At 60.8% G+C, this 20,338-nt stretch overlaps 3 protein-coding genes and 1 long non-coding RNA gene across 7 annotated transcripts; 2 read left to right on the forward strand and 2 right to left on the reverse strand.

The window, feature by feature from the left end:
* Positions 1–345: 345 nt before the first annotated feature.
* On the reverse strand, positions 346–2,851 carry LOC150017419 (uncharacterized). The gene is made up of 3 exons (XR_016509155.1): positions 2,657–2,851; positions 1,747–1,826; positions 346–864 (listed from the first exon to the last, which is right to left on the reverse strand). It is a non-coding gene; the product is annotated as an uncharacterized LOC150017419 (long non-coding RNA).
* Positions 2,852–3,812: 961 nt separating this feature from the next.
* CORO1B (coronin 1B) lies at positions 3,813–9,065 on the forward strand. 4 transcript variants are annotated; one of them, XM_090257703.1, is made up of 12 exons: positions 3,814–3,897; positions 4,277–4,491; positions 4,651–4,853; positions 5,238–5,360; positions 5,464–5,593; positions 5,778–5,959; positions 6,048–6,167; positions 6,807–6,911; positions 6,987–7,132; positions 7,344–7,401; positions 8,202–8,477; positions 8,627–9,065. In XM_090257703.1, exons 3-12 carry the CDS (start codon positions 4,653–4,655, stop codon positions 8,750–8,752), a joined length of 1,467 nt encoding a protein of 488 aa, XP_090113829.1. In that variant the 5' UTR covers positions 3,814–3,897; positions 4,277–4,491; positions 4,651–4,652; the 3' UTR covers positions 8,753–9,065. The 4 variants fall into 4 exon arrangements, with proteins under 4 accessions (XP_090113819.1, XP_090113829.1, XP_090113838.1 ...); XM_090257712.1 differs by having other exon boundaries at positions 4,277–4,452; XM_090257693.1 differs by lacking the exon at positions 4,277–4,491 and having other exon boundaries at positions 3,813–3,897.
* Positions 9,066–9,141: 76 nt separating this feature from the next.
* PTPRCAP (protein tyrosine phosphatase receptor type C associated protein) lies at positions 9,142–11,409 on the forward strand. The gene is made up of 2 exons (XM_090257729.1): positions 9,142–9,528; positions 10,588–11,409. Exons 1-2 carry the CDS (start codon positions 9,526–9,528, stop codon positions 11,203–11,205), a joined length of 621 nt encoding a protein of 206 aa, XP_090113855.1. The 5' UTR covers positions 9,142–9,525; the 3' UTR covers positions 11,206–11,409.
* Positions 11,410–11,512: 103 nt separating this feature from the next.
* On the reverse strand, positions 11,513–19,993 carry RPS6KB2 (ribosomal protein S6 kinase B2). The gene is made up of 15 exons (XM_090257740.1): positions 19,825–19,993; positions 19,437–19,477; positions 19,223–19,343; positions 18,894–18,962; positions 15,165–15,312; positions 14,059–14,116; positions 13,883–13,983; positions 13,684–13,774; positions 13,509–13,599; positions 13,295–13,402; positions 12,704–12,766; positions 12,524–12,601; positions 12,328–12,435; positions 12,116–12,228; positions 11,513–11,919 (listed from the first exon to the last, which is right to left on the reverse strand). Exons 1-15 carry the CDS (start codon positions 19,897–19,899, stop codon positions 11,733–11,735), a joined length of 1,452 nt encoding a protein of 483 aa, XP_090113866.1. The 5' UTR covers positions 19,900–19,993; the 3' UTR covers positions 11,513–11,732.
* Between the last annotated feature and the right edge of the window lie 345 nt (positions 19,994–20,338).

Raw genomic sequence — 20,338 nt, forward strand, 5'->3', positions numbered from 1 at the left:
AGGGGCAGAGGCTCCCAGAGGCCACACAACATCTCTGGGGCAGAGCCAACCAACCTCTTCCCTCTCAAGCTGCAGACACTGCAGAACAAAACAAACAAACAAGAAAACTAGGAAGTGCTGAAGCTCTATTTTCTGACCCTGTCCCACTTCCCTTTCACACCCCTCACTCTCTTCTGGCACCCACCCCACCCAGCTTCTCTCAGCCCCTAGGGTTCCAAAACTACCCCTTTTTATCCTTTTTACCCCCACCCCCAATCCGTTCCCATTAGCTCAGCATTGTGACCTTTAGCAGCTGAGCAACACCCTCACCAACAGATGTGAGTGACAATGACATTTAATGTGAGTGACAATGACGTTTAATATGCTACCCTCCCCAGGGTGCCTGCACTTCAGACAGGCAGCAGGCTGTGCAGGCAGCCTCGCGTGGCACAGTCAGACCTGGGTTCCGGTCCCCCGCTCTCTCTTCGCCTCAGCGTTCTCCTCTGTAAAATGGAGTGATTAAGTTCTCCTTGCAAGGCTGGCTGTCGTGGTCATTTACTGTGCCCAGAACAGAAGCACACTGGGCGGTGGTGACAAGAGCAGCATAACCATACCATCTCCTAGTGATGGGACTGAGGGCGCTGAGGCCCAGGGGAGAGAGACTTCTGGGCAGGCACCAACCTGTTGAGTGCATTCACCAGCGAGTATTTACTGAGCACTTGCTAGGTGCCTTTCCAGCCAGCCTTCCATTTTGCAGACACATGGGTGCGTTTAGGGGCATGGCCTCTGGGGCGCTTCAAGGCTTGTTTGAATCCTGGCTCCACCACTCAGCAGCTGTGATCTTCTAGCAAGCCTCTTGGCCTCTATAGGACTCAGTTTCCTCATCTGAAAATTGGGGATCATAGTAATGGTTCTGATTTCCTGGGAGTGTTTATCCCTATGAAGTGCTTGGATCCTTGCCTGGCACAGAATAAGTGCTTAATAACTGTTAGCCATTAATTTGATTATACCAGTGTATGCTCCCCCAGGCCTGGGACCAGCGCTGACCCAGAGGCCAGAGCCCATGTGGCGGCATCCTGCCCACCAGGCATCATCCCCTTCACCACACTGCCTCCTCCTCCACACTCCCCGCCCCCCAAGTGCACATTCCCTGAGGACAAGATGTGGACTTATGTCCCTCTGGATCACGTATAGTGCCCTTCTCTCTTTTCCCAGCTACAGGTCCCAAAGCCTTTTCAACATGGCAGGCAGCTCATGGACGAGCCTCAGTGCCTTCAACTCTGGCCCCGACTCCAAACCCTACCTCCTGGAGACTGGGCCAGCCCTACCTCCAAGGTCCCCAAGGGGAATCCCACCCATAAGGATGATTGCTAGCCAGGAGAAAGAGCAGTGCCATGAAGGGTTTTGAGGCCTAAAGAGGAGTTCTCTTGGTGGCCTAGAGGGCTCTGGGGGAAGAGGCTTCAGATACAGGCAGTAGGATGTGCCAAGGCCCTGAGGTAGGAAGGAAGGGGGTGTGTTTCAGGGACGGGAGGGTCAGTGTCACCCCTGATGTTCCACAGCCCCTCCACTTCCCCCCAGCACACCCTATGACGCTGGGCTCCTGTTGTCCTTTGAGGAACTCATCCCTTCTCTAGATAAGAGATACACGCCCTCTCCCTCAGGGGGCCAGATATTGATTCTGAGAGTTGTGAACATGAATATTTTTCAATCCTACATTCGGGGCTGCTGTTCATTCATTCATTCAACGTCCATTAGTTGAGCACATACTGTGTGCTAGGTCTTCTTGTTCTAGGTCCCGGAATACAGTGGGAACTGAGACAAAGTGCTGTCCTCCATTTGCTGACATCCTAGTGGGGGAGGCAAAGAGAAAGCAAATACACAAGTAATTCCACAATATAACATCAGGTCGTGATTAAGAACGATGCAGGGGGAACAAGTAAGGGCCAGAGAGGGACAGGTGTGGGGGGTGGTCAGGGAAGGCCCTTAGAGGAGGTGACATCTGAGTGGAGAACTGGAGGAAGTGAGGGATGGAGCCTTTTCAAGATCTGGGGGAAGAGACCTCAGATGCAGGCAGCAGGATGTGCCAAGGTGCACAGGGAGGAAGGTGGTGTATTTCAGGGACAGGAGGGTCAGTGTGTCCAGGCCACACAGAGGGAAAGGACAGTAGTAGGTAATCAGGGGTGGTGGGCAGGGCTCAGACAGGCGGCAATCGGGTGGGCAGCGACCGTGGGTATTACCTAGTTTGGGCTTTAGACACATGGGGAGGGGGCTTCGTGGCTGCCTGCCCTCCTCCAAACCACCCACATCCCCGTCCTGGGCTGGAGGGATTGACCTGCCCGTGATTTATGGGGCAGTGGGGAAAGTAAGGACTTCGGAGCCAAACAAATGGAGACCGACATGTGTCCCTCCTCCCTGAGCTGTTTCCTCAACAGGGTGTGATGAGGCCAATAAGGTGGACACACAGGGGGCCTGATGGAGCCAGAGAATAGCTCCTTTCGACTTCTGCTCTTTTCCCCTTTCCCCCCCGCACCCCACTCTTTCTGGGAAAGGGACCTTGACCATCACCCTTTGGTCATCCAGGGCAGCAGATGCTCAGAGAAGGAAGGAGGGGAGGTGGCCAGTGCCCCAGGGCCCACAGCCCCAGGTGGAGGGGGCAGACTCTGCCTGTGAAACCTACAGGAACAACGAAGCCCCCTGGTCCGGAGCTGCCTCGGCGGAGGGAGAGGTCTGTGGACTGACCTGCAGAGCTCCATGGCAGATGGCTGAGGAAAAACAGGAAGTGTGAGCGATCTGCGGAGCTTGGCCCCATTTCTATTTTTAATGAAAAGGTGGCAGCGAGACCCAGGGGTGTTCACCCCGAAGAATGGGTTGACTGGGGCCTTCCACTCGCCCCTTAAGACACCTCTGTTTTACTTACATTATTAAACAAGAGCATATACTTCCGTACAGAGAAGGAAAACTCTGTCTCCAAAAAACCTCCGCTGCCTTGCGGCATACCTCTTCAGGGGAAAGGCTAAGGGAGTAAACCCCGACAGAAAATCCGGAGCCGGGGTCCCTAAGGCGGTTTGACGTTGTAGTCAACACCGGCAACTCCTGCGGCGCACCTGAAGCCAAGCTGTATTGACTCCGTCTTTCCCTTGGACCCTTCAGCTGCGAAGAGAGGGGGGGTCTGCTGCATGGGCAACAGCAGACCCTCCATATCACCCTGCCCAGGCTCTGTAGCTTCAGCTTCACTGGAGAGGACACTCCAGCGTCATCGCAAGATGTCGATTCAACACGGGAGGAGACAGATACCGTGTCCCTCCCGAGTCGGACTGCACAGCCATTCTCGGCGGTGCAGATAGACTCTTAAGAAGCTACACCATCGTCTCCCGAGACGGACGGCTGCCGACGACGACGATACTTCCGTAACTTAAAAAGAGGCACGTTCATATGGCGACTGTCCCAGCAGATAATATATTTTGGAATAGGGGGTGGACCGGAGGACCCTAACGTATGCATTGGGGTGGAGGATTGGGAGGGCGGGGCTCCACCCACTCGTGGGAAGGGCAGGGTCTGCCTCAGGGACGCGGACCGCACCTGCAGCTCCTCAGGCTCCACCCCCACTGGTGTCGCAGACTCCATGCCTTTGCCCCAGAGCGACACGAAACTCTGTGGGGCGGGGCTTTCCCAGGCCCCGCCCATCCTCGCCCCGCCCCCGCGCCCCCGGCGGCCCCGCGCTCCCGGCCTCCAGGCTCCCCTCGCAGCCTCCCGCCCCGCCCCTCCGCGCGTGACCTCGGCCCCGCCTCCGCGAGCCCCAGCCCCGCCCCCGCCCCCTGCCCCCCTCTCCTCTGTCACTTCCTGATTCCCGCTTCCTGCTTCCCAGAGGCCGGGATCCGGAGCCACCCGAGGCCGGTGCCGCAGTCCCCGGCGCCCCCGGTGAGCGCGACGGGGCGAGGCTGGGGCCGCAGGCAGGGGCGGAGCCGCGAGGGGTCGGGGTGGGAGGTCGCGAGTCCGAGGATCCCTTCCCCTCCGCGGCGTCCAGCCCTCGGTCCCAGCTCCTCTTGGCCACCCAGCCTCTCCCTTCCTGCGGCAGGGTCCTTGGCAGTTGGGCTTCGGGTTCACCTTGGACCCCGCCCCAAGGCGGCTCTGGGATGCTCTGAGGCTGGGAGCGGCGTCCCGACCCCCGCCCAGTCCTGCCGGGCCCCCTGGGCCGGCCTGGGGCTCCCTGCACATTCCCTGGGACTCATGACTGGGGCCTAGTGCGGCCCCAACAGCAGAAACAGCCTCTGCCTCTTCTGTCCGTTCTCCTCATCAGCCAGCTTTCAAATCCTGGGCTGGAAGGAGCCTGGTGGCACCTGACTGCGACCCACGGAGGAGCTGAGCTTGCTCTGGCTTCTGCTCCTCCCCTCCGCACACGCGCGCACACCCACATACCAGAGCCAGCGAGGGTCCCCAGGAGGGGTCCCGCAAAGCCTGCCAGGACTCAGCAGTGTGGGCATTTCCCTCTGCCCTCTGGGGGAGGCAGCCAGGGTCTGCACCTACGACCCCATTCTGTAAGGGAAAACTGAGAGCCAGGCTGGGTATAATGACCAGGCCCCGGCAGCATCCTCCCCACCTCCCTTCGGGCGGCCCTGGGAGGCTGGGGGTCGCTGGGATGGGTGGGAGCTCACAGGCCTCTGCACACTGCAGACATGTCCTTCCGAAAAGTGGTTCGGCAGAGCAAATTCCGGCATGTGTTCGGGCAGCCGGTCAAGAATGACCAGTGCTATGAGGACATCCGAGTGTCCCGCGTCACCTGGGACAGCACCTTCTGCGCAGTCAACCCCAAGTTCCTGGCGGTGATTGTGGAGGCCAGCGGCGGGGGCGCCTTCCTGGTGCTCCCCCTAAGCAAGGTGGGGCCCGTGAGGGCTGGGGAAGGACTGGAGGTGGCTCGGTCACTGCTGCCAGACCCTTCTCCTCACTCCATGTCCCTTATTTTGCCCGTCCCCGACTGCTGGGCAGGTGTTACAATCCACATTTACTGCCCGAGATGTGTTAGCACAGGAAAAGAAAATCTCTTATTGCCACAGACTCAGGCTCAGAGGCAACAAACGTTCCTGCTCACCTGGCAATGCCTGTGCGGCAGAGGGGGGCCGGGAAGAGGCAGGGACAGCTGGGCCACCTGTGGGGTAGGCCAGGCGCATCATCCTGTGCCGTGGAGGGGAAGACTGAGGCTCTGGGCGGGACAGAGCTTGGTAGCCTTGGGTCCCCAATGACTGCCCCCCTCATGCCCACAGACAGGCCGCATTGACAAGGCCTACCCGACGGTGTGTGGACACACGGGGCCTGTCCTGGACATCGACTGGTGTCCCCACAACGATGAAGTCATTGCCAGCGGCTCAGAGGACTGCACGGTCATGGTGAGGTGTGGGGCTGTGACAGGTCCAGGGTCACGGGTGTGGTCCGAGGCTGCCAGCAGCAGGGCGCAGCACAGCCTGACTGGCAACCTCGCCCCGCCCACAGGTGTGGCAGATCCCAGAGAACGGGCTAGCCTCCCCGCTGACGGAGCCGGTGGTGGTGCTGGAGGGGCACACCAAGCGAGTGGGCATCGTGACCTGGCACCCGACGGCCCGCAACGTGCTCCTCAGCGCAGGTCTGCCCGCCCCCCGCCCCCGGCCCTCGCCCCCTCCACGCACAGCTCTGGGACCCCCCACGCCTCCTCCCATGCCCATCTGAAAGATGGGAAAGCTGAGGCCCTCAGGGGTCAAGAGGTCGGGGCTTGTTCCAGGAGGGCGGTCGAAGGGGGCCTGGTGGGCTGATGTCCCCCGACCCGGCAGGCTGTGACAATGTGGTGCTCATCTGGAACGTGGGCACGGCGGAGGAGCTGTACCGCCTGGACAGCCTGCACCCTGACCTCATATACAATGTCAGCTGGAACCGCAACGGCAGCCTCTTCTGCTCTGCCTGCAAGGACAAGAGCGTGCGCATCATAGACCCGCGCCGGGGCACCCTGGTGGCGGTACGTGGCCCTGGAGAGCGAGGGTGGCAGTGAACAGGCCGAGGGTCTCTTCTGGGGCACTGCACTGACCACTCTGTTCCTCCGACAGGAGCGGGAGAAGGCTCACGAGGGGGCCCGGCCCATGCGGGCCATCTTCCTGGCGGACGGCAAGGTGTTCACCACAGGCTTCAGCCGCATGAGCGAACGGCAGTTGGCGCTCTGGGACCCGGTGAGTGGCTGTGGCTGGCCTGGGCAAGAAGGGTGAGGGCCACCCTGGAGATACCTGCGCTTCCCAGGTCCTCAGCCTGGCACCCCAGGCTCTCGGGCCCAGGAGCCCCACCAGCCTCTCCCCTCCCTGCCCTCTGCTCTCTGGCCTCCCTGACTGCCTCCAGCTACCTCCCAAGTTTTTGTCCACATTGTTCTTGCCAACTGAAAGGCCTTTCCCTCCTTTGCTTGCCTGTTCCCACCTGATTGTCCTTTGAGGCGCAGTGCAGAGACCCCCTCCTCCAGGAAGCCTCCCAGCCCTTTCCCTGAAGTGCCCTGTCCAGAGCTCTGCTTTAGTGTCCTGCTCTCCAGGGGTCCCGAGACAGGCTGATGCTTCTGTGTGGTGGGGCCTCTCAGCACTTGCTCAGTAGTCTAAAGGCCTGGAATAGGGCAGCAAACTGGGACCCTGGGAACAGAGGGGAGCCAGGAGGGCCTGGTGGACACTGTGGGCAAAGGCTTAGATGTGAGAGAGAACCCATCGGCATGGTAGGGGCAACGCTGACTGGGCTGGGACGGTCCTGATGGAGGGTTGGGACATTGAGGGGACAGGGGAGGTTCTAGCCTGGCCTCGCATGGCCTGACTGTACCCTACCCTCTGTGCCAGGAAAACCTCGAAGAACCCATGGCCCTGCAGGAGCTGGACTCAAGCAATGGGGCCCTGTTGCCCTTTTATGACCCCGATACCAATGTGGTCTACGTCTGTGGCAAGGTGAACTGGGCAGGCCTGGGGGGGACAGGGGAGAGGGGTACCGAGCACTGAAACCTGCTCCCTGCCACCCCGCAGGGCGACTCCAGCATCCGGTACTTTGAGATCACAGACGAGGCCCCCTACATCCACTTTCTGAACACGTTCACCAGCAAAGAGCCCCAGAGGGGCATGGGCAGCATGCCCAAGAGGGGCCTGGAGGTCAGCAAGTGTGAGATTGCCCGGTAAGAGGGGACCCAAGGAGGCTGGCTTCGGGGGAGGTGGCCTGGGGGGCAGAGGTGAGAGGGCAGATTGTCGGAAGCTGCTCAGGAGTCCCCGGGGTCGGGCCGGTCCGGGAGGGCTGGGGTGAGGACTGGAAGTGGAGAGTAGAGGAAACCAGGAAGCTGGTGTGGGGGGAGTTCCACCCATGGCTCCTCCTTCCCCTCCCTTTTCCAGGTTCTACAAACTGCATGAGCGCAAGTGTGAGCCCATTGTCATGACTGTGCCAAGAAAGGTGAGGCCACCAGGTTCCGCTGCCCACTCACTCCCTTCTCTATCAGCCAGGCCACTCGGGTGACCGGGGTGAGGCCTGTGAATGAGACATGGCTGAGTGTGGGTGCAGTCAGTGGGCTGGACAAATGCCAGCACGTCCCCAGCTGTGCTGGGCAGGGGGCAGGCTGAGATAAGGGGGAGCCGAGGCCCTGCCCTGGATGAGCCACGGGAGACAGAGCCTGGAGGTCTTCCCATCAGAGGCCAGCCGACAGAGCGGCTGGGGACAGGCCCTCCAGTGGTGGGCAGTAGGCCAGCGCTGGGAATGGTGAGAGGGACAGGAAGTCTGGCTGCAGTAGAGGCCCCCACGAGCGAAGGGATCGGGCCACATGTGGCTGGGCCTCAGATGCCCAGCCAAGAGCCTTGGACGTGTACCATCCTTATCCAGCCAGTGTTTGCTGACTGTGCTCTTCAGTGTGCCAGGCGCGTCCCTGGGAGCCAAGCTGTGAACGAGGCTGACAAGGCTGCCCCGGGCACTCCCAGTCCGTGGGCACAGCCGTGGCTCCCAGAGTCCCACCAAGCCCTGCTTGGGAAGGTTGGGGACGGCTTCAGAGGGAGCTGTTGGCAGTGTCCAGAGGGGAAGTAAAGGGACAGATTTGAGCTTAGAAAGCTGGTCACTTGGGGCCAGGTGATTGGGGAGTGGGTTGACAGGGTGCAGGGCTGGAAGCCAGGAGAGTGATGAGGAGGTGGCCAACCAGGGTCCAAACAAGAGGACCCTAATGGTGGGCCCCTAGCTGATCTGGACTTCTCACACCCCCTTCCCAGTCTGACCTCTTCCAGGACGATCTGTACCCCGACACAGCAGGGCCCGAGGCCGCCCTAGAGGCAGAGGAGTGGGTGAGCGGGCGGGACGCCGACCCCCTCCTCATCTCCCTGCGGGAGGCCTACGTGCCCAGCAAACAGCGGGACCTGAAGGTCAGCCGGCGAAACGTGTTATCTGACAGCCGGCCTGCCGCGGGCCCTGGCTCTGCTCGCCCGGGGGCCTCCACACCTGCCTCCGCCAGTACAACCAGCCCCAGCAGCAGCCTCGCCGGAGCTGGGGTATGTGCCCCGCAGTCTGGAGTGGTGTTGGGGAGCCCCAGTGTGCTCTGTGTGTGTGTGTCCCTCTCTGAGCCTCAGGCCCTGCCTGGTAGTTGACTTGGGGAGGGCTACAGCTCTGTGACCCCTGATGGCCGCCCCTGTCCCTGCAGGAGGCTGGGAAACTGGAGGAGGTGATGCAGGAGCTGCGGGCTCTAAGAGCGCTGGTCAAGGAGCAGGGGGAGCGGATCGGCCGCCTGGAGGAGCAGCTGGGCCGCATGGAGAACGGGGACGCGTAGGGCCGCTGGCCCAGTGGGTGCCACTCCTGCCTCACCTCCTCCTCTAACCCCTTCTCACTCAGCCTCTGCTGGCAGGTCACTGCTGGCTGGCTGCCCCCTGCCCCCTGCTGAGGACTCGGGGGCAGGCTCGGCGCCAGTCCACACACTGCCTGGCTTTTGTCCATTGTTGCTGTGCAGGGTTTTTGTACCAAGGCAAGCTTACACTCTGAGGGACCACCTCCACACCCCGACCCAGCCCCCGCTCCCTCCTTGGAGGAGTCGGAGGGATGGCTCTATATTTTCATTCCAAATAAAACTCTCTTTCTAAAAGTCAGGTTCGCCGTTCTGCTGCAAGGGTGGGGCTGGGAAAGGCAGTCTGGCAATGGGGACAGGTGAGGCCCACAGGGACCACAGATGTGAGAAAAGTCTGGGGGCCATGGGCATCCCCAGTCAGCACCCCCAAATTCTGCCAGGCAGGGGCTGAGGCAAAAGACATGTGGAAACCTCAGGGCCATGTCCTGCTTTGAGCTGGGGGCCCAGTTCCTCTCCCCCTGCCGGCCTGGTCCCAGGCCCGTAGCCCAAGCCTGGCCCAGTGACAGACCTGGGAGGGTCTGGTGGGGGTCAGAGTGGTCCCAAGAGGCCCAAGGGGCCTGTGGCAGGGAGGGCTGGGTGAGGTGTCATGGGCAGGAAGCGGAAGCGCCAAGTAACCCCCGCAGCCGAGCAGAGAGAGCTCACTTCTCACTGCGCTGCCAGAGCTGGAGGTGGGCAGCCGGCGCTGAGAGGCCCGTGGACCAATGGTGAGCATCGGGGCCCGCTGGGTCCTTGGGGTGGGGGCGACGGGAGGTCAGGGCTCAAATGTCTGGGCCCAGGAGCTAAGGAGGGATTTGCCCCACTTGGGACCAACAGCTGCCAGTACGGGCAGCAGCGAGAGCAGAGAGCCAGGGCAGGCGTGGGCAGGAGCTGGGTCTTTCTCTCACCGCACCGCAGAGCCCAGGCTGTGGCCCCAGACCCCCTTCAAGGCCCAGGGATAGAGCCTCTCCTGCTCTGCTGGGAGGCAGCCCCGGAGCCTGCCTGGGACCAGTCTTGCTTGTACCTCTGCGCCCCTCCCCCAACACCCCACCTGCCTTGTTCCGACCACAGGCTTCCTCTGGCAGCTGCACCCGCCTAACCTAGCCCGAGGCCCCCAGGGGCAGGGAGTGGAAGTGAACGGAAACACTGCAGCTGGGGCAGTCGTGGGGCCAGTAAGCAATTGCCATGGGCCTGGTTCCTCTGCCCCAGGCCTCAGACATGTGACCCCAATGCTGGTCCTGCAGGTCCATCCCCATCCCTACCCCTGTGGTAGTTTTGACAGCCAACCAATAGTTGTTGAGCACCTACTATGTGCCAGAAGTTGTTACGGTGTTTGAGCCAGAAAGATCCCTGTCTTCCCGCACTTAATTGTGGTGGGAAGGTAGAACAATAACCCTAATAATGAACGAACAAGCAGTGTTACCTACCCACTGGGTCAGGACTGGGGGCGGGGGGCGGGCAGCAGAGCCAGGCTGGGCCGGGCTGCAGGCGTAAGGGTGGTGACCCAGGTCAGGTCAGGCCTCACGGAGGCACTCGGAGCTGAGGCGAGCAGGCGGCATGGGCCGGGCGGAAGGAAGGGGGGACGGCACATTCCGGACGTGGTCCTTCTCTGACTGCCCCCCACAGGAGCAGGCCAGATCTCACAGGGCCGGGACCTTGTTGCCCAAGTAAGGCTTTTCTGCTTCAATGTCCCCATTTTGCTGAAAAGGCAACCAAGGATATGTCACCCAGCCTGCCCACGCCGGGCCCCCAGCCAGGATGGTGAGCCCCTGCCTGTCTCCCCACAGGACCTGCCCTGTGCCCTAGGGCTCTGGACGCTGCTGGCCCTGCCCGGGGTCCTGGGTGGCGGCGCCACAGACGGCGCGGGCTCGGGCTCTGTCACTGTGGTTCTGCTGCTGCTGCTGCTGCTGCTGCTACTGGCCACCGGCCTGGCCCTGGCCTGGCGCCGCCTCAGCCACGACTCGGGAGGCTACTACCACCCGGCCCGCTTGGGTGCTGCACTGTGGGGCCGCACCCGCCGCTTGCTCTGGGCCAGCCCGCCAGGCCGCTGGCTTCGGGCCCGGGCTGAGCTGGAGTCACCAGATGAGGACCCAGAGCAGCAGGAGGATGAGCAGGACTCAGAAGATGACAGCTTTGGTGGTGGCCAGGCAGAGGCCAAACCCCAGGAGAAGGAGCAGCGGTGTGCAGAGCAGCTGCCGGGCCCACAGCAGGGCCCAGAGCCCACGCAGGAAGCCCCCAGCGGTGACGCGGAAGGGGGCCTGGGCCTGGGCTCCCAGGGGCCGGAGGGCGCGGCAGGCAGCGCCGAGGCCCTGCTGAGCGACCTGCACGCCTTTGCGGGCAGCGCGGCCTGGGACGACAGCGCTCAGGCTGCTGGGGGCCACGGCCTGCACGTCACCGCGCTGTAGGGGCCGGCCCCGGGGCCGCCGTCACTGCCTCTGCTTCTCCGGCTGCCGTGACTGGACGCTACCTGGCCTGGGCTCCATCGTCCGCACACCCCTAGGTGGAGAGCCTCAGACTGTCACTCCGCCCCCCAGTTTTGTCCCCAAGGCTGTGCATCCCCATCCCGTCCAGGAAGGCCACCCATCTGAAATAAAACTTTCAGCCCTGCGGTCCTGTGGTCCCGTAGTGACCCTCCTGTCCCTAAGCAGGGGTTCCTCTGGCATGGCCCTGCCCACTCCTGCCCCCAGATGACCCAAGGAAGAGCCAGGTTGGTGCCATGATCAGACACTTTAATTCTGCAAGGGCCAAGTCGGCTGCAGAGGCCGCCACCTGCAGCCGTGGTCGGCGGCCAGCCCTGCCCTTCGTGTGCGTGAGCCAGGGGCACAGCCACCCCCAACAGACACCGGCTCTCCTGTGCCCGGGGCACCGCAGGGTCCTGCCGCCCTCACGGCCTGCAGGGAGGAGCCTCGAGGGCTGTCCTCGTCCCGCTGTCCTAGCGCCCAGGGCGCGCACGGCCCCTCTTGGACTTCTTGGTCCCTGAGGGAGGCCGGATGGGGAGGGGGACAGTGCTCGAGGGTGGCGGTGGCGGTGGCGGCACGAGAGGCGGTAGAGGAGGCTCCATGGGCTCTGGTGGTCCGGGGCTGGGCTGGAACCCCTCAAAGGGTGAGAACTTCAGGGGGCTGCAGGGGAAGCCAAGGCAGAGTCAGCACCTACTGACACGTGGGTGCACAGGCTGAGGTCAGGTGCCCACCCAGGCATCCCCGTGGTGGGTGGGGAACTGAGGCGAACGCTGGCTGAGACCCAGCCAGGCAGCCCCGGGCCGGCCCTAGAACTGGCCTCGGGCCCCGGCCATAGGCTTCCTCTGCCCTGAGGTACCTGATGGGGGTCCGGGGGCTGCTGTTGAGGCGCCTGGGGGAGCGCAGCTTGGGCTGGAAGGAGAAGCCCTCCCTGATGCTGTCCAGGACGGAGGGCGCCACGTACGTGAAGCCCTGGGGTTAGAGGCAGGCCGGGTGCTGCTCAGCGCCCACTGCTCCGGAGCCACAACCCCCGCCCGTGTCCCCAAAACCCTCACGCCCCCTAGACCGCACCAGGAAGGCCTGGTTGGCGCTCTCACTGAGGGCGGAGTCGTCCGGACTGTCCACAGGTGTCTGCCGCGTGAAGCGGGTGTCAAACTGGCTCACATCTTCCTCCGACTGCTGCGGGCAGACCCAGGTGGGGAGAGGTCAAGGGGCGTCCAAGACAGGGGTTCTCCCCCGAGAGTGGACCAACGGGACCTCCACTCACCAGACAGGGCCTGAAAGGGGGGTCCACGTGGCGGGCCAGAAGATCACCCCAATTTATGTGCCGGAAAAAGGGGTGCCTCTGTGGGTAGAAGACCCCCAAACATGCAAACAGTTCACCCCCTTGGCTTCCTCAGTAACTCTTTGCCCTTGCCCCCCACCCTCATGGTGGTCCTAGACCCACCTGCACATCGGCAGCATCCCCTGGGCCACCCCCAATCCGCTGGCTGGGATTCCGCTTCAGAAGCTGCAAGACAAGGGCAGAGTGAGGGGCTGGGGCACAGGTTCTGCTTGTGTGTCCCCCTGTTCCCAGGGGCTGGCTGGGGGTGCGGGGAGAAGGGAGAGGGGAAGGAGAGTAGGGGGCGAAGGCCTCTGGGGTGTGGTTTCCACCTACCAACACCCCCAGACCCCCAAGGTTTAGTCCTCCACGAAGCCTTCCCAAAGGCACGTGGTTGCTGGCAGCACCCCAGGGCGCTTTAGTGGGGCTCCCACTAAACTTGGGCCCAATCGCCATTTTCATGGACGAGCAGCTAGCTCATCGGGAACAGTTGGCAGGTGAGCTCTCAGACCAAGGACGGGTCGGGGTCCTAGCTGCTGTGTCAGAGCCAAGCCCGAGCTCCACGTCTGGGACCCCCGAGCCAGTGCCCCTCCATCCCAAAGGCACACTGCACAGCCAGAGGGGGCTCTGGCTCCCCACGACCCAGAGGCAACCAGGAACCCATGCAGAGCCTGGGAGAAGAGACAGGGGCCAGCCCAAGGGCAGGAGGGAGCCCACCTTTTTGACGAGGTCCCGAGCGTCCGGGGTGAGGTAGGGGGGCAGCGGCAGCTTCCCTTTGATGATCTTGTCCATGGTTTTCTTCCGGTTCTCTGCAGTGAAGGGTGGCTGGAGGAGGCAGAGGGTGAGAGGAGCCTTTTGGGCCTCCCTGCCCCTGCCTGGGAGAAGGACCTGCTCCCGCCCGGTCCCCGCCCTCCCCGGAGGCTGGACTTGCCGATCCAGTGAGCATGTCGTACATCAGGGCCCCCAGGCTCCACCAGTCCACCGCCCGGTTGTGGCCGCTGCGCATCAGAATCTCGGGGGCCCTGGGGGCCAGGTGGAGCCATTAGTTGGACAGGGCCCTTCCTGGCTGACCTCCCGACCCCTGGGCCCAGCCAGCTGCCCCTTACATGTACTCAATGGTGCCACAGAAGGTGTGGGTGACGACGCCCTCATGAATTGACTCCTTGCAGAGCCCGAAGTCTGTCAGCTTGATGTGGCCTGAGGGAGAACGGTGGTGGTGGTGGTCAGGGACCCCTGGCCAGCCCACGGGGCCCCTCAGCCCGCCCCGCAGGTTCCGACCCGGCAAGTACAGCTGCACGCGCGCACCCTGGCTGTTGAGCATGATGTTCTCGGGTTTGAGGTCCCGGTAGATGATGCCTTGGGAGTGGAGGTGGCCCAGGGCCAGTGTGATCTCCCCCAGGTAGAAACTGCAGAGACAGGATGGGGTAAGGGCGATGGCGGGTCCCTGGGGCCCCCCGGGAGAGACAGGTGGCAACACCCACCAGGCGGCGTCTTCCAGGAAGATGCCCTCGCGCTCCAAGTGCGTGAAGAGCTCACCACCTGCAACACAGACACGTCAGCAGCTGTGGGCCGGGACCGAGCTCCTCTGCTCTCCAAGTCTCGGTTTCTTCTTGGGGAGAGTGGGACTCGCAATTCCCGCCCTACCTGCCTCACAGAGCTGCCGCGGGGGTTCAATTCAATTCAGCAAACATCTACCGACGCCTACTCGGTGCCTGGCCCTGCGCTGGGTGACGCTGGGGACAGAGATAAAGAGACCCAGCCATTGCCCTCAGGAGGCTCAGTCTGATAGGAGACAGGTGTGCCAGACTGAAGCCACAGCTCTGAGAGCTTGACCCAAAAATATCTCCCAGAGGAGACAAAGGAGGGCACATTAACCCCAAAGGGAGGGGACAAAGTCTGTGGTAGCAGTGGGACCTCAGGGGAGGCTGAGACGGAGCCCAGGGAAGGGAGCTCACAGGGCTCATCTGGGACAGGTCGGGCAGGTGGGAAAAGCAGGCCTGGGCTGCTCCATGGCAAACAGGAGGCCCGGGGGAGGGGCCCAGCCCTGGAGGCCAGGCTTCTTCGGGGCAGTCACAGGGTTCTGAGGAAGAGCGCAGGGAGCAGAGCCGGGCTCTGAGACCCGGGGCCTGGGGGTTAGCAGAGGAGACACTAGGAGGGGGTGAGCCGGAGTTAAGTCAGGGCCGCACCTCCCCCCACAACCCCCGGGAGAGTGGAGAGGATGGAGTCCCGGCAGGCAGTGACCCAGCTGGCTGTGGGAGCTGAATGGATGCAGGACACACAGGAGGGAGGCACAGGGCATGAAGGGACAGTGGAAATGGACAGACAACCCTTAGACCTCTAAACAAACTGCCACCGCTTCCGTCCACCCCCCACACAGATGAGGACACGCTAGGCGCTGGACAGATGTTTGCTGAATGAATGAATGACGGGATGGACAGACAGACAGATGGAGGGGTGGGGGTGGGGGCCCCCCAGCCGCGCTACCCACCACACCTCGCCAGGCTTCCCCAGAGCCCCCAGAGCTTCGCGTGCTGTTCCCGGGTCCCGCCCACGCCCCGCCCACACCCCCAGCTGGGCCCCCCCATACCACTGAGGCACTCGAGGATGAGGTAGAGTTTGCCGCCGGTCTGGAAGGCATAGGCCAGTTCCACAATAAAGGGGTGCTTCACGGACTCCAGAATGTTCCGCTCAGCCCGCGTGTGTGCCGTGTCCTTGGCGTTGCGCGCAATTTTGGCCTGGAAAGGCAGGGACTGGTTAGAAGGCGGGTGCCTGGGGCCCCCCTCAGTCCCCGCCGCCATCATCTTTCAGCCGCCCTCTGTCACCCCACTATTTCTCCCTAACGCTGCTGCTGTCGCCAATCATCCTGCCCAGGGGTCGGCTCACCCTCCGGCGCAGAGGTCACCATTCCCACCGCCCCAGCGCCCCCCACCCCCGGCGCGGCCGCCGTCTCCAACAGAGCAGCCCTTGGTGCGGAGGCTGCTTTGTGCACTGTGGGGTCTTTAGCAGCGCCCCTGGCCTCTCTATCCACTGGGTGCCATCAGCACCCCTCTCTGGTCTTGAGTCCACGATGCATTCAGGCACTGCCAAACGTCCCCCGGGGGGCAAAATGGCCCGTGATGGGTAATCGCCGCAAAAACTATATACAGTCATGTGCTGCGTAACGATGTTTAGGCCAACGACAGACCACACGTACGACAGTGGTCCCGTGGATCATACTGAAGCTAAAGGTTCCTATCTCCTAGTGACGAGGTCAAGCCCTAGCGCCACGCGTTCCGCGCCCCGCCGTGGCGGTGCGGGCGCCAACTAGCCGGCAGCCCTGCGGCTGCGAGAGAGTGAGGCACGTACAATTATGTCCGTAGTTAGGGCTTGTTAATGATAACAAACGCCTGCGTTACTGCCTTACGCGTGTACTATCAGACACTTTTTTCTCTTTAAAAAAGATTTTATTTATTTATTTTTAGAGAGGGGGACGGAGGGAAAAGAGGGACAGAAACATTGCCTGGTTGCCTCCTGCATGCCCCCAACTGGGGACCTGGCCCACAACCCAGGCACGAGCCCGGACTGGGAATTGAACCAGCGCCCTTTCGGTTCATAAGCGGACACTCAGTCCACTGAGCCACGGCAGCCAGGGCACTTTTGTCCCTAGAGTGTACCCTTTCTACTTACAAAAACGTTTGCTGTAAGCTGGTGAGACGCTGCCTAAGGTGGAGGGGGCGGTAAACACGCCTCGCTGCCTCGCACGACTGCAGGAAAAATGACAACTTGGCGACAGAACAATTACCACCCAGAAACACCACAAAATCGAGCTGCATGGAAGTCCGACAACCAAAGAGTTTAAGAAGCCACACTCCTCCAGGTGGGCAGGAGGGTGGAAATGCAGAGTGGGGTGAAGAGGTGCAGGGACGTGGAACGGGCAGTCCCACAGCCACCTGTGGTGCATAAAAATCAGGAGGGACACCTTGAGAGTGAGGGATCCCAGCCCCAGACCAGACCACCCAGCCCAGGGTTCCAGCACCAGGGAGGGAAGTCCCCAAATACTTCTGGCTGTAAAAACCAGTGGGGCTTGGGGCCACAGAATAAACTACGGGACTCACAGGAGATTCCTCTTAAAGGGCCTGCGACAGACCCACCCCCTCTGGGATTCAGCACCGGGGCAGCAGCTGGAAGGGCACCAGTGACATATGAGGAAGTGGAGTGACTGGCATCAGGGCAAGTGCCGGGGGACAGCTTTCTCCTGGGCAAAACCCCAGAGGCCAGGCAGCAGCACTGTCCCCTCTTCACACCCTCCCCCCCCACAGAGCCACAGAGCAGTGACACAGGTGGCACCACCCTGCTGGTTACCTAAGGCTCCGCCCCACACAGCTTACAGGTGTGCTTTTCTACAACAGGCCGCGCTGCCGAGACAGGCAGTCAAAGCAGCTCTACCTAATACACAGAAACAAACACAGGGAGGCTTCCAAAATGAAGAGACAAAGAAACATGGCCCAAATGAAAAATCAGAACCAAACTCCAGAAAAAGAACTAAATGAAATGGAGACAAGCAACCTATCAGATGTAAAGTTCAAAACACTAGTTATCAGGATGCTGCAGGAACTCACTGGGTACTTTAGCAGCATAAAAAAGACCCAGGCATAAATGAAGTTTACATTAAGTGAAATAAAGAAAAACCTACAGGGAACCAGTGGTGGGGATGAAGCCAAGAATCAAATCAACGATTTGGAGCATAAGGGAAAAAAAGCATTAAATCAGACCAGCAAGAAGAAAAAAGAATTCAAAAAAATGAGAAGAGGCTAAGGAGCCTCTTGGACATTTTATGAATCTTAGGGATGCCAGAAGAAGAGGAAAAGCAAGAAATTGAAAACTTATTTGAAAAGATACCGAAAGAAAACTTCCCTAATTTGGTGAAGGAAATAGATATTCAAATCCAGGAAGGACTGAGTGTCCCAAACAAGATGGACCCAAAGAGGATCACACCAACATACATCATAATTAAAACGCCAAAGGTTAAGCCTTGGCTGGTGTAGCTCAGTGGACTGAGTACCAGCCTGTGAACCAAAGGGTCGCTGGTTCGATTCCCAGTCAGGGCACAAGGCCTGGGTTGCAGGCCTAGGTCCCCCGTTGGGTGTGTGTGAAAGGCAACCACACATTCATGTTTCTTTCCCTCTATTTCTCTCTTCCTTCCCCTCTTTCTAAAAATAAATAAATAATAAAATGTTTTTAAAAATACAATAAAATAAAATGCCAAAGGTTAAAGGTAACGAGAGGTTATTTTAAGTATATTTTATTGAGCCCTGGCGGGTATAAGTCAGTGGATTGAGGGCTAGCCTATGAACTGAAAGGTTGCCAGTTTGATTCCCAGTCAGGGCACATACTTAGGTTGCAGGCCAGGTCCCCAGTTGGGGGCACGTGAGAGGCAACCACACATTGATGTTTCTCTCCCTCCCCGTCTCTCTAAAAATAAATAAAAATAAAAATAAAAAAGTAATATAACTACTTGTACGTGCACAATAAAAGCCTGCCAAAACCAGCCAGGAAATATCTGCCCTATAAGAATAGAATCCCTCCAGCCCCTGAGGTCAATCTCTGTCCGGAGCTGGCCGGCTCCCATGTTCTGTGGAGTGTACTATCACTCAATAAATCTGCTCTCTCTCTTTCTGTTATAAACTCTCTGTGTGTTTCATTCAATTCTTTGACCACAATCACCAAGAACCCGGTTACCTGTGGCCACCTGCGACAAAAGAACTTACATGCATGACTCACGGACATGAACTAAGAGGAGGGGGATTACTGGAGGAAATGGGGTACCAGGTGGAGGGGGGCAAAGGGGAAAAAATTGGTACAACTGTAATAGCATAATCAATAAAATATAATTAAAAAAATTAAAAGAATCCCAACACCTCTCCCAAAGGAAACCCTCTGCTATAAAACAGTGCCGTGTTACACCGGCAACGACCACATGCATCTCATGTTTACGGCATCTCTGGCCTGCAATGCTCTCTCTTGTGCTTGATTTAATCTCATGCTGTTTTGTATGTGCAGTTATGCGCCGCACAGGCTTATAGCCCAGGAGCAGCGGGCTCTGCCACATGGCCCAGGTGCGCAGCAGGCTAGAGCCCCGGGTTTGTGCAGGTGCCTCTGCGGTGCCGAAATTGCCTGACAATGCGCTGCTCAGAGTGTGTGCCCTCCTCCAGCGGCACGCGACTGTAATCACAACAGACGACAAATGCCCAAACAGGGAGTGTCTCCTCCACCAGGCGTGGTGCATCGGGAGTGGCAGCCACTCAGGGAAGAGTCGCTGGCTGCACAAATGACTCACCTTCCTCAGGACTTTCATGGCGTATATTTTGCCCAGGTTGGTGCCCTGCACCTTTCGCACCTGGAACACCTGTAGGGCAGGGGAGACAGGATCGACTTCCCTCTCCACACCCCATCCTCGAAAGGCCCCCTCCCTGATACACTGAGACCAAGAGGCTGACACCCACCCGAGGGTGGGGCAGTAAAGATTTCCAGTCGGACTGAGAGCATCTGCCCTTCCCTCCCAATGTTTGTATCTGAGTTCGGTCCCCGCTCTCCTGATTTGCAAGTATAGTTTGTTCTGAGAGTCCTTTGTTGTGAGGCCAGTGAGGAAGGAGGGGGGGCCGGTACCTTGCCATAGCCCCCCTTGCCCAGCACTCGCAGCAGCTCGAAACAGTGGGGCCCAATGTGCTCAGGGCCCGGGTTCACACTGGTCTCAGTCAGCTCCACCTCCTCATAGTGTCCTACAGGCCTGCGGACACAGGAGTCAATGGGGGAAGGCTCCCTACCCCCCGGTTCCCTTCCCCAAGCCCGTCGCTCCTCCCCGATCCCGACCCTCACTCACTCCAGGCCAGCCGCCCTCAACTCGGCAAGGGGACACACGTCCTGTGAGAAACCGAGGGGTAAGAGGTAAGGGAGGTGCCAGGACCCCTCCCGCACAAGCTGGGCTGCTTGGCCCAGGAGAAGAGGCGGTCAGGAATGGGAGCCGGCAGGGGACGGGCCAGGCCTGGGGAGGAGAGGGCGAGGGCAGAAAAGGGAGGATCCGGGGAAGGGCTACGGCCCTGGAAGGCAGGTCGGGGTGAGGGTGGGGTAGGAGCTTAATAGGGGCCGGGATCTGAGAAAGGTGGGGGTCAGGAGCAGGTCTACCCGGGTGGGGGAAGCCGAGGCGATCCCCCTTGCCAGGGTGATGAGACCGGCTTCGGGATCGAGCCGCGCCCGGGCGGACCACTCACCGCGGGGAACTCTGGCTCGCCCTCGCCCTCGCTGTCTTCCTCTGTCTCCAGGTCCAGGTCAAACACGGCCGCCATGCCGGCGCCGGCCCCGCGGGCCCCTCGGCCCGTGCCTGGCCGCGCTGGGACTGACAGCCGGGGCCCGGGGCCGAACGTCACTGAGACGGCGGCCGCGCGCGCCGATGACGCACGAGACGCGCCCTCCCTGGAGCCGGCCGCTTAGCCTGGCGAGAGGATATGGCGTCCGTCGCGAGGCCTCTCGGGAGTTGTAGTTTCAGTGCCCGAGTGCCCACACCTGCGGGATCTTTTTGTCGAAACGCTCGTCTTCCAAGCGCAGCTCCCGGGGAGCGGTACCGGATAGCGGCAGCCTGGAAGGCTCCCTCCCACCTTGGCTCTCGGAGAGAGGTCGCGTTTGAATGGGGCGCAGTAAGAAGCGGATACCGGTGTGAGTGTGAACGCAATTCCCAGCTTTGTTGAGCCTTTCGCTGCCAGGCGGGCTGAACGGCGACAGGCCAGC

This window comes from Furipterus horrens, unplaced genomic scaffold, assembly GCF_987537825.1.
Source record: "Furipterus horrens unplaced genomic scaffold, mFurHor1.1.pri manual_scaffold_2, whole genome shotgun sequence".
Classification (NCBI taxonomy): Eukaryota; Metazoa; Chordata; class Mammalia; order Chiroptera; family Furipteridae; genus Furipterus; species Furipterus horrens.